The 15,453-nt window shown below is 35.6% G+C and overlaps 1 protein-coding gene across 22 annotated transcripts in view; it reads right to left on the minus strand.

Moving 5' to 3' along the window:
• The window catches only part of LOC106867546 (proton channel OtopLc), a 271,069-nt gene that overhangs the window by 47,596 nt on the left and 208,020 nt on the right, over positions 1 to 15,453 (minus strand). For 10 of the 22 annotated variants that reach the window (XM_014912449.3, XM_089361823.1, XM_014912446.3 and 7 more), the window contains exon 2: positions 9,892 to 10,277. The exons of 8 other annotated variants lie outside the window; for them this stretch is intronic. In XM_014912449.3, coding sequence (XP_014767935.1) covers positions 9,892 to 10,277 — 386 coding nt within the window. Of the gene's footprint in view, positions 1 to 9,891; positions 10,278 to 14,706; positions 14,887 to 15,453 lie in introns of those variants that run through there. 4 more of the 22 variants (XM_089361829.1, XM_089361828.1, XM_089361831.1 and 1 more) reach the window with 3 other exon arrangements.

The following is a 15,453-nucleotide window of genomic DNA, read 5'->3' on the forward strand; positions in this document are numbered from 1 at the left end:
TATATATATATACATATATATACTGGGGTCGATTCATTCAGCTAAACCCTTAAAGTCGGTGCCCCAGCATGGGCGCAGTCAAATGACCTAAACAAGTAAAAGATACAAGATAGACGCAGAGTTCGTACTCTAGTGCCATACTGTTTTCCCTTTTCACTGATGAAGGGAAACGAGTGGCTGATATTTACTTCGTGCAACACAAGTAGATGCGATTTAACTTGAGTATCAGAAAGTTAAGTCATTAAGATAACCATAAAATATGTTTATAATTGGTTTCAGAATTCGTTCCCCAATTTATTTTCCATCTGAATATATGTATCTTGTTTTTCGTTTTGTTTTTGTTTTTGTCTTTGTTTTTGTAATTTTGAGTATTAGTAACAGCAGGATTTGAATAACCTACCCACCTACCTACCTACCTACCTACCCACCTACCCACCTACCTACCTACCTACCCACCTACCTACCTACCTACCTAGCATCATACATACATACATACGTAAAAATGCGCAAAATTTTTCTCGTTCAAAATGTGACATACGTACATGGAAACTCCTTACAAGGAAACTTCACAGAATTAAAAGTGGAAGATAACATACTTATGTATGGATGTGCGTATATATATATATATATATATATATATATATATATATATATATATATATATATATATATACATACATATATGTATATATATATATATATACGCATGTATATATGTATATATATATATATATATATGTGTGTGTGTGTGTGTGTGTGTGTGTGTGTGCGTGTGAATGCATGTATGTATACCACATTTGTGTAAATATACCATGGAGTTAACCCACAGAGTTTCATCTCATTTTGAAATACTCATCAGGAGTGTTTGTTTCATCTGAACAAAAGAGAGGGAGAGAGACAGTGACGCAAAGAAGAATATTGAATCAATTTTCCTACCTCTTACCCTTCTCTCTCTCTGTATGTGTGTGTGCGTATACGCGCGTATAAATAAATATTTAAATATATAAATATATATTTATTTATTCATACGTGCACATAGATAGGCACGCACACTTATACACATAGAAGCTGAAGTACTGACACAGACCTCCAAACAAACAAACAGTCGGGCAGCCAGACAGTCAGTGTTTGGATAAAATGGAAGTGAAACATACGTTATGTTTAATAAACATATATTTAGCTCCGCTGTATAAATAGGCTTCACTGTTTAAATTGCAGTAAATCTGTGGGGAGAGAGCTGTACTTCCACCACAGGGAGTAACTATTCCCGCAACGAGTTTCCATGTAGGCAAACTTATTTTACAATATATATATATATATACATACATACATACAAGAATGCATAAATACACATACGTTTATTTGAAGATCTAGTTACTAGCTAACAACGATAACAACCACTTTCAAATAATGAACTCACAGCGGTTTCATCACCAAGAATAAAACATTTAGGAAACGAATTGTGACAATCGGCCGTAATGCTTCGTTCTTAAAGCTTATTAAACAAATATATATATATACATATTAGCAAATTAAACTGTAGGTTGAAAAGAAAGTCCATTTACTGTTCAAAATGAGGAAGAAATAAGTAGTTTTGGTTTCAACTGATATATTTAATCAAGATAATAGTTCCCTTTATTATCGAGGTGAGCTGGCAGAATCGTTAGTACCCCATGTTTGGTGACATTTCATCCGTCTTTATTGTTCTGAGTTCAAATTTCGGGAAGGTCGACTTCCATTCTTTCAGGGACCACGCGCCTTTATACACACACACACACACACATTAATAGATACATAAATATAAAAGAACGCTAACATACAGTACTTTAACAAAAAAGCGAAAGTTCTGCCTCTGACGTCCAACCTCAAAAATAGACTTAAAGAGTTAAGTAGAGCGTCGATAAACTCGTTAACCATTAAAAGAGCACAGAATAAATTTCTTAACAAGCCAAAATGGTGGCTTATTAACTTCGCTAAAAGCGAGTAAGAGAAGATCAATAAAATTATTAAATTAGTTTCAATCAATATTATGGGGGGGGGGACCCTTCAACCATCGAATAAAAAAATATTTCGCTCATTATCTTAGTTTTTTTTGTGTCTAAAAGGTGTTAGATCTGCCTCAATATATTACTGGTACTAATATTTTCTACTTCGAGATTGGAACTCTGGGCCAGTGCGGCATAGTTCCATGGTCAACGTGGCTACTACTAGAACCCTAGCACCACTACTACAACACATGCTATATCTACACCACCGATAAATGCTATCACCAATAAGCACTACGGCACTAAGACCACCGCCACCCCCAGCAGCAGCACCACCACCATAATCACCACTACCACTACCACTACCACTACAACAACAACATTAACGCTACCACTACAACACTACCACCACTAGTACTATAACACTAGATTCAGTATTTCATTGCTACAGACGATTACTACGACACCACCACAAAACCACTACCAAGACGCTACCACTAAACTTACTACTAACTACTACTACAAGAGAGGAAAGAAAGAGATGCTGTTGTTGTTGTTGGTGGTGGTGGATGAACGGGATTTGCAAACATATGAGACAGATTTCTACTACTACTACTACTACTACTACTAACTTACTACTGCTGCTACTGTTGCTGCTACTGCTGCTGCTACTACTACTAGAAATACATTACTACCACCACCACAACACCAACGCCATCACCATAAACCATCATCAATCACCACCACAGCTACTACTACCAATACCTTATACCACCAACAACACACCAGCACCAACATTCATAGTTCTCGTCCTCTCCACCTTCCCTACCTACTTACACCTACCCCAAAAATTGCCTACCCCCACCTCCTTCCCCACCCACGTCAACCCTCCACCCCTACTTAACTACATCTCACTCACCCCGCCACTCCTCCCATCAATTTATTATTTCATCCCACCCACTCACTTAGCCAACCACCTCGTCATTAATTTCTTCCTCACCTATCACCACCGCCACCCGCATCACCAACAACCACCGCCACCCCGCCACCCCAGCTAAATTCTCACACTACCTTCTTACCTCACCGCAACATGCGCGCCGCCACCATCTACATCGACACCACCACGATCACTTCCGATGTTCTCCTTAAACCAGTCCCACTATTTTCCCGCCCCCCTACACTCTAAACCTAACCTCCTAGTACTTAACCCACGCCATTTCCAACTACCCCCTACACCCCTCCCGTCTCCATTCCACCCTATTACCAACCATACCACCACCCGTTCCCCACTACGCCGAACCCTACAGTCAAATAAAAAGGCATAAACATCACAGATTTTATGACCGGAAGTTAAGTTCACAAGTTCATATCAATTAAACTGTATGTATGTATAATGTGTGTGTATATATATATATATATATATATATATATATGTACGTACGTATATATATATATATATATATATATATATATATACATACACATATATAGATCCAGACATACATGCAAGCGCACTCACACATATATGTATGTGCATGTATGTGTACATTATTTATGCGTGTTAGTGTATGTATGTATGTATGTATGTATGTATGCATCTACACATTCACGCAAGCGCATTCTCGCATATATCTATGGATATATTATATATGCGTACATACACACGCGCGCACGTGTGTGTGTGTGTATGTGTGTATGCATATGTGTGTAATGGATATAATGGATAAGAAGAATACGTAAAAAAATTTTTTTTTAAAGAGGAAAAAGGCATATAATTGATACAGAGAATGAATGCACAGACGAAATCAGACCAGACCAGACCAGACGCCTAAAATCTAACGTCAAACGAAAGGAGACAGAGCCCAGGCAAATAAGAGCTGACTATAGGCAATGTATCGGACGAGCTAATCAAAGTATAATACAATAAAACAGGAACTGGCAATTGTTAACGGCATCAAAAATCACTTAGAAAATAGCTATACAGAAGTGAATATAAATATGTATAAATTAGGCAGAGAAACAGGAAAATCAGGAGAGCGAGAGTTCATAGTAATTTTTTTATAGATAGGCGTATATACTGATAGGTCATAGTCTAGTGATAAATAAAAGTAGAATCCGAGATGGTTAATTATGGAGCTATACTCATAATCATATCCTTCATGGTGGTTCATCCTGGATAGGTAGATAAAAACCTGCAGAGTTCATACTCGAACCTCACAGATATGAGAGAGAGAGAGAGAGAGAGAGAGAGAGAGAGAGAGAGAGAGAGAGAGAGAGAGAGAGAGAGAGAGAGGAGTATTTATGTAATTTTTTATACGCCCTTCTGTATAGCTATCTTTTAAATGATCATATATATAAGAACGTACGCTTGAAACGTCAAAGGCTTTCCCATTCCTCCCGAGCGTTAAACTAGTACACCTGCTTGTTGTTTTCTGTAAATTTGAACTATACACACACACACACATGTTCTTTTACTTGTTTCAGTCATTTGACTGCGGCCAGAATAAAGAACTCAGGAGGCTAGATTTGAATGCTTAATATGTCGTTTATGAAAGACAAGGAATTCGACTGAATACATTTTGGTTGCTGGATTCCTGTTTTGATAAGACGTACAAACCGCACACTCACTCTTAGACATATATGCACATACATACATGAACGTTTACACACAAATGTTTCAAGATAAGGCAGATCAACTAGTTTATGAGTGAAAGTGTGTATGTATATGTGTACGTAATTATATAAGCGAGAGAGAAAGAGATGGAGAATGAGAGAGAGAGAGAGAGAGAGAGAGAGAGAGAGTATGAGAGACAGAGTGGGTGAAAGTGAAAGGGGGTGAGACCGAGGCGTGATGGAGAAAAAGAGAAAAAGAAGGCAAAAAACAAGTGGTGAGAGAAAGTAAAGAGAGGGTGTAGAGATGTACACACACATACATACGTACATACATATACATTCACACGGATACGTTGATGTGTGGGTGTGTATATAATTTATATATAAATGTATGAGTATATATATATATATATATATATATATATATATGTGTGTATATATAAATCTATATATATATGTATGTATATATATATATATATATATATATATATATATATATATATATATATATATATATATATATATATATATATAGATAGATAGATAGATATATACATATATATATATAAATCTATATATATGTAGTAGTGGAAGAGTTCTCGTAGAAAGCTTTCTCTCTCTCTCTCTCACACACTCTCTCTCTCTCTCTCTCTATATATATATATATATACACACACACGTATTCACAGACACACAACACACACGAAATACGATAGCGCCGAACCCAGCAGTCCCGACAATGTGAGGTGTAGGGGACACTATTATACACCGACCTCGCTCTGGTTGACCCCAACGAAGTTGAAGGATGGTTTCTGAGAAATATAGAAAGAGATGCCAGGGTAGGTGGCAGGTAAGAGGTTCATATAGCCACCCTTCCCCACTGCCCTCGATCACCACCTTGCCTACATCATACATACATCAACAAAATCTATCCACCTCATATATCAGAACTGAACAGCTGCTTAACTGGGGTTTCCACAACATCCATCACTGTAGCTTTAACCAACTGCTTCTGTGGTCGCTAAACATTTTGTTTAGTACAGTAACAAGACATCTGAAAATGTGTAATGTATCATCGGCGTACCACTAAGGTGCGTTCTTTTACCCCTTCTTTTAAAACTTATACCTATACGACATTCGTACAGGTTCCCGAACCGTGCACACACTCGCATGTGCAGATAGCATCACAATCTCATCTTTTTAATCTTATTACTCCAACAATACATGAAATACCTTGAAATTTGGCTTCAAACTACAAGTAGTGTCTGCAAAATCCACCACCAACACCAAAGAACATCAGATACATCTAAACATAAAACAACATAAATATGCCTCACACAAATACGCACACATAAACATACACGTACAGAGGGAGGGAGGGAGAGAGAAGGAGGGAGGGAGGGAGAGAGAGAGGGGGAGAAAGAGAGAGTATAAACCTGAGACACTCACTCGGGGTCGATAAAATAAGTACCAGTTGAGCACTGGGATCGATGTAATCGACTTACCTCCTTCCCTGAAATTGCTGGCATTGTGCCAAAATTTGAAATCAAGATTAAAATTTAGAGTGTTTATATACAACAGTTATATCTATACTTTGTTTCGATCAGTTCGATATCTGATCATCATCAAGTATCCTATTTTTAGATTAGTATAGTCTGGAGCTTGGCAAACAAATATACCACAACATCCAGACTGGTTCGATAAAGCTAGTATAAATACAAATATTGTAAATACTTATACAAAGCTTGGGAAATTATTAATAGCAAATAAAATATTTTGACTTTTAACTGCATATTATCCCTACCCCACCGAAAGCCATCTCGCATTTTTTTTTCAATCATAATGCATTTATGGTTATACTATGCAGTTTTTTTTTATAAGTAGGTAGGAGGGAGATTTGGTAGCTATTTGTAGCAAATCAAGCTGACTTCATGTTTTGTGTTTGTATATACCTGTACGTGTATCAATATATGTTATTTTGTGTGTATGCCTTTTTCAGTTGTGTGTGTGTGTGTGTGTGTGTGTAGCACAGGACACATACTATGCTGAAGTAAGGTTTGATTGTCTGAAAACCCTTGAAGGCTGTGCCTAGAATAACCGCAGTAAATGACTAAAACCAGTAAAAAGAATAAAAGAATAAAAGGCTATTCTGAGAGATTGTATTCCTGATTGTTTTCTCTTCTACTTCGTCTCTCTCTTCCTCTGTACTACTACTATTACTACTACTACTACTACTACTACTACTACTACTACTACTACTACTACTACTACTACTACTACTACTACTAGAATAACAACAACAAATGCTGCATCCCCCCAGTCCCTCCTCCTAACTGATGAAAGGTCTTAAAGTTTTTGGCGGCGAGAAAGACGATATGGGTTCAACTATAAAGTCTGAGTTGATAGTCGAGTGGAGAGTGGACAGATGTAGGGTTCAAGTGAGACTGATGGCTTATGTCAAGATAAGAGGGCATGGCTCATTCGTTAGAAGTGGCGGCAATGAAAGATTTTTTAGTTGTCATTAGAATGATTGAACAGTGCAGACGATAGGTTGAAGTCGGTGTCTAGCAGTGACGGGAGAGGTAGAAAGGGGAGATAACAGCGATATAGAGTAAAGGCTTTTTGAAAGTGGTTGTGGTATGGTTGTTGGTAGATACAAAACCCTGTTTACACACACACACACATCGCACATATATGAATTCGTACATTCATATATGGCTACACATAAACATCCATACATGTACATACATGCATACATACATGCATACTTGCAAGCATACATACATACATACATACACACATACATAATGGCTGCAAACTTGTGTTCAAGTATTGCCATCGCCTGATCGAAAGACCCAGACATGCGATGCTCCTATCAACCATTTTCGTGATTAGTCTTTTTTTTAAAGCGATGCCTGTGAATTTGGACATGGACAACATAAACTCGAAATGAAAAACCATTCTATATCATCGTATATTGACAGTGTCGCAGGTTTTCTCTCAGAATTTCCTTCTCCTACAGAGATATTGTGACAACAACAGAGGGGCCTCCAACTCCCAGTGGGCCACTGCGCGCCCTGACACCAACCCAGGTATTTTCACGTCCTCGCGCATACATACATGCAGACATACATATGTACACCTTGCAGGACGAAAAATAAGACTGTCAAAGGGCGGAAGAGCTCATGAGCAGTTAACGGCCATCCAACACACACACACACACACACACACACACACACACACACACACACACACACACACACTGAATCCTCCTAACCACTAAGCCACGCGCCTTCACTGTACTAAAAGTACACCAGAGCCTAAATGTTATTTCAGTTTCAGCGATGGAACTTTGGAAGTCTGTTAGTCACTTCTTTGCAACAGGAATTCAAATAATTAAAAAAAAAAAGCTAACAAAAATGAATAAATAAATATACACTGATATAAACACGGCTACAGATATGTTTATACAAAATTACGTATATATATACATGCATATATATATATTTATGTATGTATATGTATATATCTATATGTGTGTGTGTATGTGTGTGTATATATGTATGTATATATATATATATATATATATATATATATATATATATATATATATATGTATAAATGTATATATGTATATGCATATGTGTATATATATATATATATATATATATATATATATGTATAAATGTATATGTATATGTATATATATATATATATATATATATATATATATATATATATATATATATATATATATATATATATATATATATATATATATATATATATATATATATGAACTTATTTATTTATTGCTAAATATTTGTGTAAAATCTCGAAAAGGTTTTTTTTTTTTATAAACAATGAAAGAGACCACTCAACACGTATTTTGGGAATTCAGTCTTCAAGTGGAATTAATGAAAACGTGCACACACACACACACTCATATGAGGTTACATGCTGGATACGTATGCGTGTAGAAGCGAGTATGTTTGTAGTGTTTAAGCACTTGTACACGTGAGCACAATTAACTGAATACCATCTTAAATGCAGTCTTACTAATAGCACCGGAAATAAGGTAAATGAGCACTTGTTGAGTATGATGATGATGATGATGATGATGATGGCGACGTAGCCAATAAAGAATGTTGAGATCGTAGAAATAGTTTCTAAAAGACGCTGTTAATAATGACTTAAATGAAAATATAACAGCACCAAACTGGGAATCGAACGCAGATGGTGGACTTGGTGGGCAGAGAACGGAAGTGTTGATTTGTAACCTATACAAGGCCACACCCTTCTTCAGGTAGAAAGGAGATTTTGCATATAAATAATATTGTGACAGCGCATGAAGCACTGTTAGTCTGTGTTGCTTAGGGAAGGTGATAACATTCATTGTTTAAAATATCGCATTTTTGGAAATTTTAATTAAAATTTTTTTTTTTAGCGGGGTTGATGAAAATAAAGTACCATTCAAGTATTGGGATCGATGTAATCGATTAACATCTTCCTTCAAAATCGCTGGCCCTTGCATCTATGTTAGAAGCCATGTAAAACTTTGATTCAGTTAAAGCCATTGCAAAAATATGGCGTTTGTTTTACAGTAATTTTTAACATTCGCTATCTAGAAGGTAGATAAAGGTAGATAAAGGGAGAGAGAGAGAGAGAGAGAGAGAGGAGAGGAGGGGGGAAAGAGACAGAGAAGCAAACCCCCCCCCCCCCAAAAAAAACAAAACCAAAAACTAGGTATCAAAAGAAAAAAAAAGAATTCTTGTATGTAACACAATATACTTAATAAGATATGATAAAACGAAGGGTGAAATGACGTGTTGGAGGGGAGGGTGAATTTGGCCCGCGGGCCGTAGTTTGCCACTCCCTGCTCTGAGGTAAAACATCGCAGCTTATCGTTAAACATCTGCAGAAGTTGTTAGGCGCCGTCATCGCCATCACATCATGATCATCTAACACCACCATCCTTGCTACGCTCCTCCCATTCATCATCATCATCATCATCATCATCATCATCATCATCATCATCATCATCATCATCATCATCATCACCTGTATCACAACAACCATTACTATCACCGTCAACATCCTCACACGACGATCGAATAATGCACACTTGTGTTGTGATCAGTGTGAAGAAGGAATGTGATATCACGAAACGATAAGCAATATGTGTCACTCGATATTCTCGGTTCGGATATTTTAATCGAGCCAGTTGATATAACAATATCTCTGAAATCCAGTAAGTGGCAGAATTTGATTTTGTATGTAATCTCTAACTAACCTGCGTCACCATTGTGTGAAATATGGCCACCTTTCCCTTCTTCTGGGCCTATAATTAAAGCTTCGGTTAACTCCGTCGATGGATCATAACGTAACACCGTGTTATTTTGGGGCAGGGAATGCACAACCTTTTTTTTGACCAGCGACGTCCGACTACCTACACCGGTAGCCGAGACGCTGGTCATATTGTCTGAGCCTACGTCACTTCCATTTCCGATTTCTGTCGGCGTACTTCCAGTATTCCTTGGACTGTTATCATTGTGATTTGCCAATCCCGTGGGACTGTTCTTGAGAATGCCATGCGGTAAATCCATTTGCCATGAACCATTGGCCAGATTGCTGTTCGGGTCTGGCTGTTCTTCTGTCTGATTGGCTGCTGGGACCCAACTGAAAGAAGCAACAAGGAAAAACAATTGATTAGAAACGAAAAACAGTAAAACAAAAAGGTTTAAAAAAAAAAGAAATAAAAGAAATAAAACAACACTCCAGCAATCTGAAACAAAGGAACTACTTTTAATTTGGGTTTTATACTTTTCCATGAATTAACAAATTGGATTACTTTTCTTTGATACACATTAAATATTTATACAGCTTTAAAGACAATAACAGAGACAACGTTCTAATCTCTCAGTTTCTCTCTCCCGCTGTCTCTCTGTCTCTCTCTATCCACACACATACACACAAACATGCATACACATACACACACGCGCACATTTTATTATTTGATTAATTAGTTATAATTTCTTAAAGAGAGAAAAGGTCGTAAATTTGCGAGGGAGGAGTTAGTTGCTTATATCCTCTCTTGCATTAGACCAGGAGTGGAGAAACATTTTAGTGCGGCGGGTGAAAATTTCCAAAGAAAGAGGTTCTAACTCTGTGTAAATCTTGTATATATCTATGTATAATTCGATATACATTAATAAAGATAAGTTTAACACATTAAATTAATGCGTAACATCTTCATTAACGCCGCCACTGAATTTAGCACATTTATATTACTTATGAGGTATTCTATATTTTTCATCTAGTGTAGTTGGGCCTCACGGGGTGGTACAAACCTAGCAATATGTGTTTTATAGTGAAAACAAAATTTCCATACAAATGGCAATTACCGGACGATTTTATGTCCGAGTCTAACCGTTTTAAGTCGTAGTGGAAATAGGCATACGCATATTGTATAAATTTTATAATTGAAAAATTTATTATAATTTGTACATACGAATATACCAGCATGCGGGCGCAATAAAATGGGCTCGTGGGCACGATTACGCCCGCGGGCGGGGTTTTCCCCACCCCAGCATAAGATTAACGCTATCGTTTTATCGACTCCGGTTTTGAACTCACAACGTGAAGAGCCGGAATAAAAATTGCTAGGCATTTTGCCAGATCTTTTAACAATTTTGATAATACGACATGCTAATTAATTAATTAATTAATTAATTGATAAAAAAGATAAACTACAACCAGTCCATATGTTCTTATTTACAGAATGAATCATACAATAAATGTATATGTATGCATGTGTGTGTATATATATATATATATATATATATATATATATATATATATATATGGGAGAATATACAAAAAATAACAACAGACGAGGACAGGTGGTGTAAATAACAAAAGTATATATTAGTATGACGCTCGGGAATACGGAAAGTCTTTGACGTTTCGAGCTACGCTCTTCAACAGAAAGAATACGGAGACAAGGAGAAAAACACGGAGAAAAAAAATTTGAATAGTGTTCAGTCAACGGTCAATCATAATATATATATATATATATATATATGTATGTATGTATGTATATATATATATATATATATATATATATATATATATATATATATATATATATATATATATAATCTTCATGGAATGTAGACATCGTCATATAAACATAATTAACACTCAAAGCTGCAGTCAGACTCAGCAGCACCATGAAAGCATACAACAAAAATAAGTACTGAAATAACGCAAGATCATATCTGATCTGGGATCAGAGGCCACGGTCGGGGACATACTTCATAAGATCAACCCGAAGCTTGGGGAACCAAGGTGGGACCCGCAAATATCTGACGTAAAACAAAAATAAAAGTCCTCACAAAGAGCTTTTATTTTTGTTTTAGGAAGAGGCTCATTTCACCTCCGTGGATAGATGAATGATAATCTGTGGGCAGATTGTCAGCTATGTCCAATTTAAGACCTTTCTGTTCATTTTTAGTGTAGTATGTCCAACTGCAATTTAAATCAATCGGGAATCTAAAATTCTCCCTATAATTTTCGATTTAAGGTCCAACAAAAAATTCAGGTTGATCTTTGCAAAAACTTAAAACACACATTGGTGGTATATAATTCTAATATATATGTGTGTGCGTGTGTGTATACATACACACAGACACACATATATACATACATATATATATATTTGTATATCGTGTGTTGTGAATTTATGGAAAGAAATCTCATAAAACTCAACAATTCTGATAAAAATGGAGAATAGGTGTTAAAATATATAAGAGAATTTTAATTCCTGCAGATGATCGTTTCGTACAGCGATATTAAAATCATGCAAATTCATGGTTGATTAAAATTAATTAATTAAATTACTTAGATTAAATCAAATTAATTATATATCACTGTACTCTTCAGTATAAACAAATTTTTTACAAAGGACTTGATAAAAGAACTGGACTCACACATATCTTTCTTTCTCATAAGGATAAATATGAATCTCCTATATTCTATTCTGCTTTTTACTTTCTCAAGTCCTTTGTAAAAATTTTGTTAATACTTCTTGCACTGAAGAGTACAGTGATATATAATTAATTTAATTTAATCTAATTAATTCTATTCAACCATGAATTTGCATGATTTTTACATCAAGTAGACGATCGTCTGCACGAATTAAAATTCTCTTTTTAACACCTTCTTTTCTCTGTTTTAACACTTTCTCTTCTCCATTTTTATCAAAATTGTTGAGTTTTATGGGATTTGTTTCCATAAATTCACAATATACCATATACAAGTATTATTTTCAGATTCGTAATTTTACGCCAGTAAGCTACCAACAAAATATGAAGAATCTATATTAGAAATCTTTTTTTTTTTGGAAACCTCTAAATTAAAGGACGAATCTAATTCAACTCTTTTTACATACACGCACACACACATACACATATACATGCATACATTCATGCATACACACACACACACTGTATACATACATACACTTACAAGAAATACTCACATTTGCGCATATACCCTCCCATACGCGCATATATACACTCACTCTACTTAGAAAATAGGATACACATCGAAATATAGTAATAGGGCACCTGAAGACGGTAAGGTGGTAGACTGATCGAAATGTTGGATAGAAATAAAATAAGATAGTTAAAGTTAATAGGGTGCAAATTACTTGAATGACTTGGTGACAAGAAATACAACGATAAACAGACATTCTTAGAATATTTCGTTGTTATTGTACTATATTGTAGTGCTACATACAGTACTATACTGTATTCTGTCATGTTTGTGCCGTATTGCACTTTTTTTTTATAATGTGTTCGTTTATATTATATATTAATATATTGTAATATGTCGACTATATTTTATGGTTCTCTACTCCGTTGGAATGTATTGTGTTATACTATATTGTAAAACATTGTTTTGTGTTGTGCTATACTATGTTTTGTGTTATATTGTAATGTAGTGTTCTGTAATGTTCTATGTTGCAATTTGTTGTGATATGTTTGATTATTTCGTATTGTAATATATTATATTGCATTATATTGTGATGTATTGCTTTTTATTATGATGTATTGTGATATATTGCTCTGTGTTGTGTTGTAAAGGATATAGAATTGTAGCACATATTATTGAACTCTAATCTATATTTATTTATCATTGTTCCAAATGAAACACAATCATTATTATTTTCATATGTATATTGTATGCGTGTATGTATGAGTTTGTGCGAGAATGTGCACACACACACACACACACACACACACACACACACACACACACACACACACACACACACACGGACACACATACATATACATAAACGCTTATGCATGTTACAGGTATGTCTTTATCATGTCCATTGTATTTTATCGCTTTGTCAATCTATTTGTAATTTCTACTCCATTCTTCACTCCCACCACCTGCCACACACAATCAATAAAAACACTATCAATAACAATACTAATTGTTTTTGTAGTCCTTATCGTTGTTCTATTAATCGTTGGCTTTTTGCATTGTTGCTTCTAATTTGTTGTCTCGGGGCAGTGGAATGGTAGAATTGTAAGACCGTCATACAAGATGTCTTGCGGTATTTGTTCCAGCTATTTATGCTCCGAGTTAAAATCTCACCGAAGTCTACTTCGCTTTTCGTCCCTCAGGGGAGTCGATAAAAATAAAGTACCAGTCGACTGTTCCCTTCTAATATTTTTGGTTGCATGCTTATGTCAGAAAACAATTATTGATTATCGCCAGTAAGAGGATATTTCGTGAATGTCATATTAAAAAAAATATGATGGGATCTTAATGTGATTGTTTGACTTACTAGAAATAGCAAGCAAATCACACACTATTGTCTTGAAAAAGAAGAGAAGACACACTGAACAATGTAGTGCCAGATATAGGAAAAAGAAAAATCCAACAAAGAACGGGGTGAACAAAACTCGAACACCGTTGATCATTGGTTTATTGGATCAGCAATTGATCTGAGGCAAAGCAACAACAACAACAGCAGTAATAGAGTAAGAAACTAAAATCGAAAATAAAAGCAAAAAAGGTGCCAACATACCAAATGGTTTGTAGATGTTTTCTATTATATTGTTTAATTTCTTCCTCAAACTAAACACCACGTTTGATCAGTCGCACAACAAAGAATGACAGCCAACAGATTCAGAACGAGGTTGCAAATTTTCTTGGTTTAAATTCTATCCTGAAATCTCACTTCTCGATTCGAATTTCCTTTTGAATAATAATATTACATCTACGTAATTATATCAGGTCACACAGCTGACAATCTCAAGGTATGTATCTTTCGGTAACAGGATAGGATTATTTTCTATTTTACCTTTTAACTTTTTTGGTATTTTTTTTTTTTTTAGCTAAAAGTTCGAAGATGTTAATAAAAGGTTAGAAGAGAGAATGCACCCATTATTTACCTCAGTTTCAAAGGAACTTCAGCTATCGTTACAATGTGATCGCCTGTAATGGGTGGAGTGGGGTGGGGGTTGTTGGCTGAATGCATTGTGTCTTATAAGAGATACACCATTTCAAGCGTTTGTCAAAACGATGGAAGGTAACATATTAATTCATTCGTGCGACAAAATAAGGATACAATGGAATTAAATCATTGAAACTTATTCCTTTGCTTGTATTTTCACCTGTTTCAGTCATTGGACTGCGGCCATGCTGGGGCACCGCCTTGAAAAATTTCAGTCGAACGAATAGACCCCAGTACTTATTTTTTAAAAGCCTGGTACTTATTCAGTCGGTGTCTTTTTATACTGAACCGCTAAGTTGCGGGAACATAAACACACCA

This window comes from Octopus bimaculoides, chromosome 13 (assembly GCF_046866305.1).
Source record: "Octopus bimaculoides isolate indiv1 chromosome 13, ASM4686630v1, whole genome shotgun sequence".
In the NCBI taxonomy this organism is placed as follows: domain Eukaryota; kingdom Metazoa; phylum Mollusca; class Cephalopoda; order Octopoda; family Octopodidae; genus Octopus; species Octopus bimaculoides.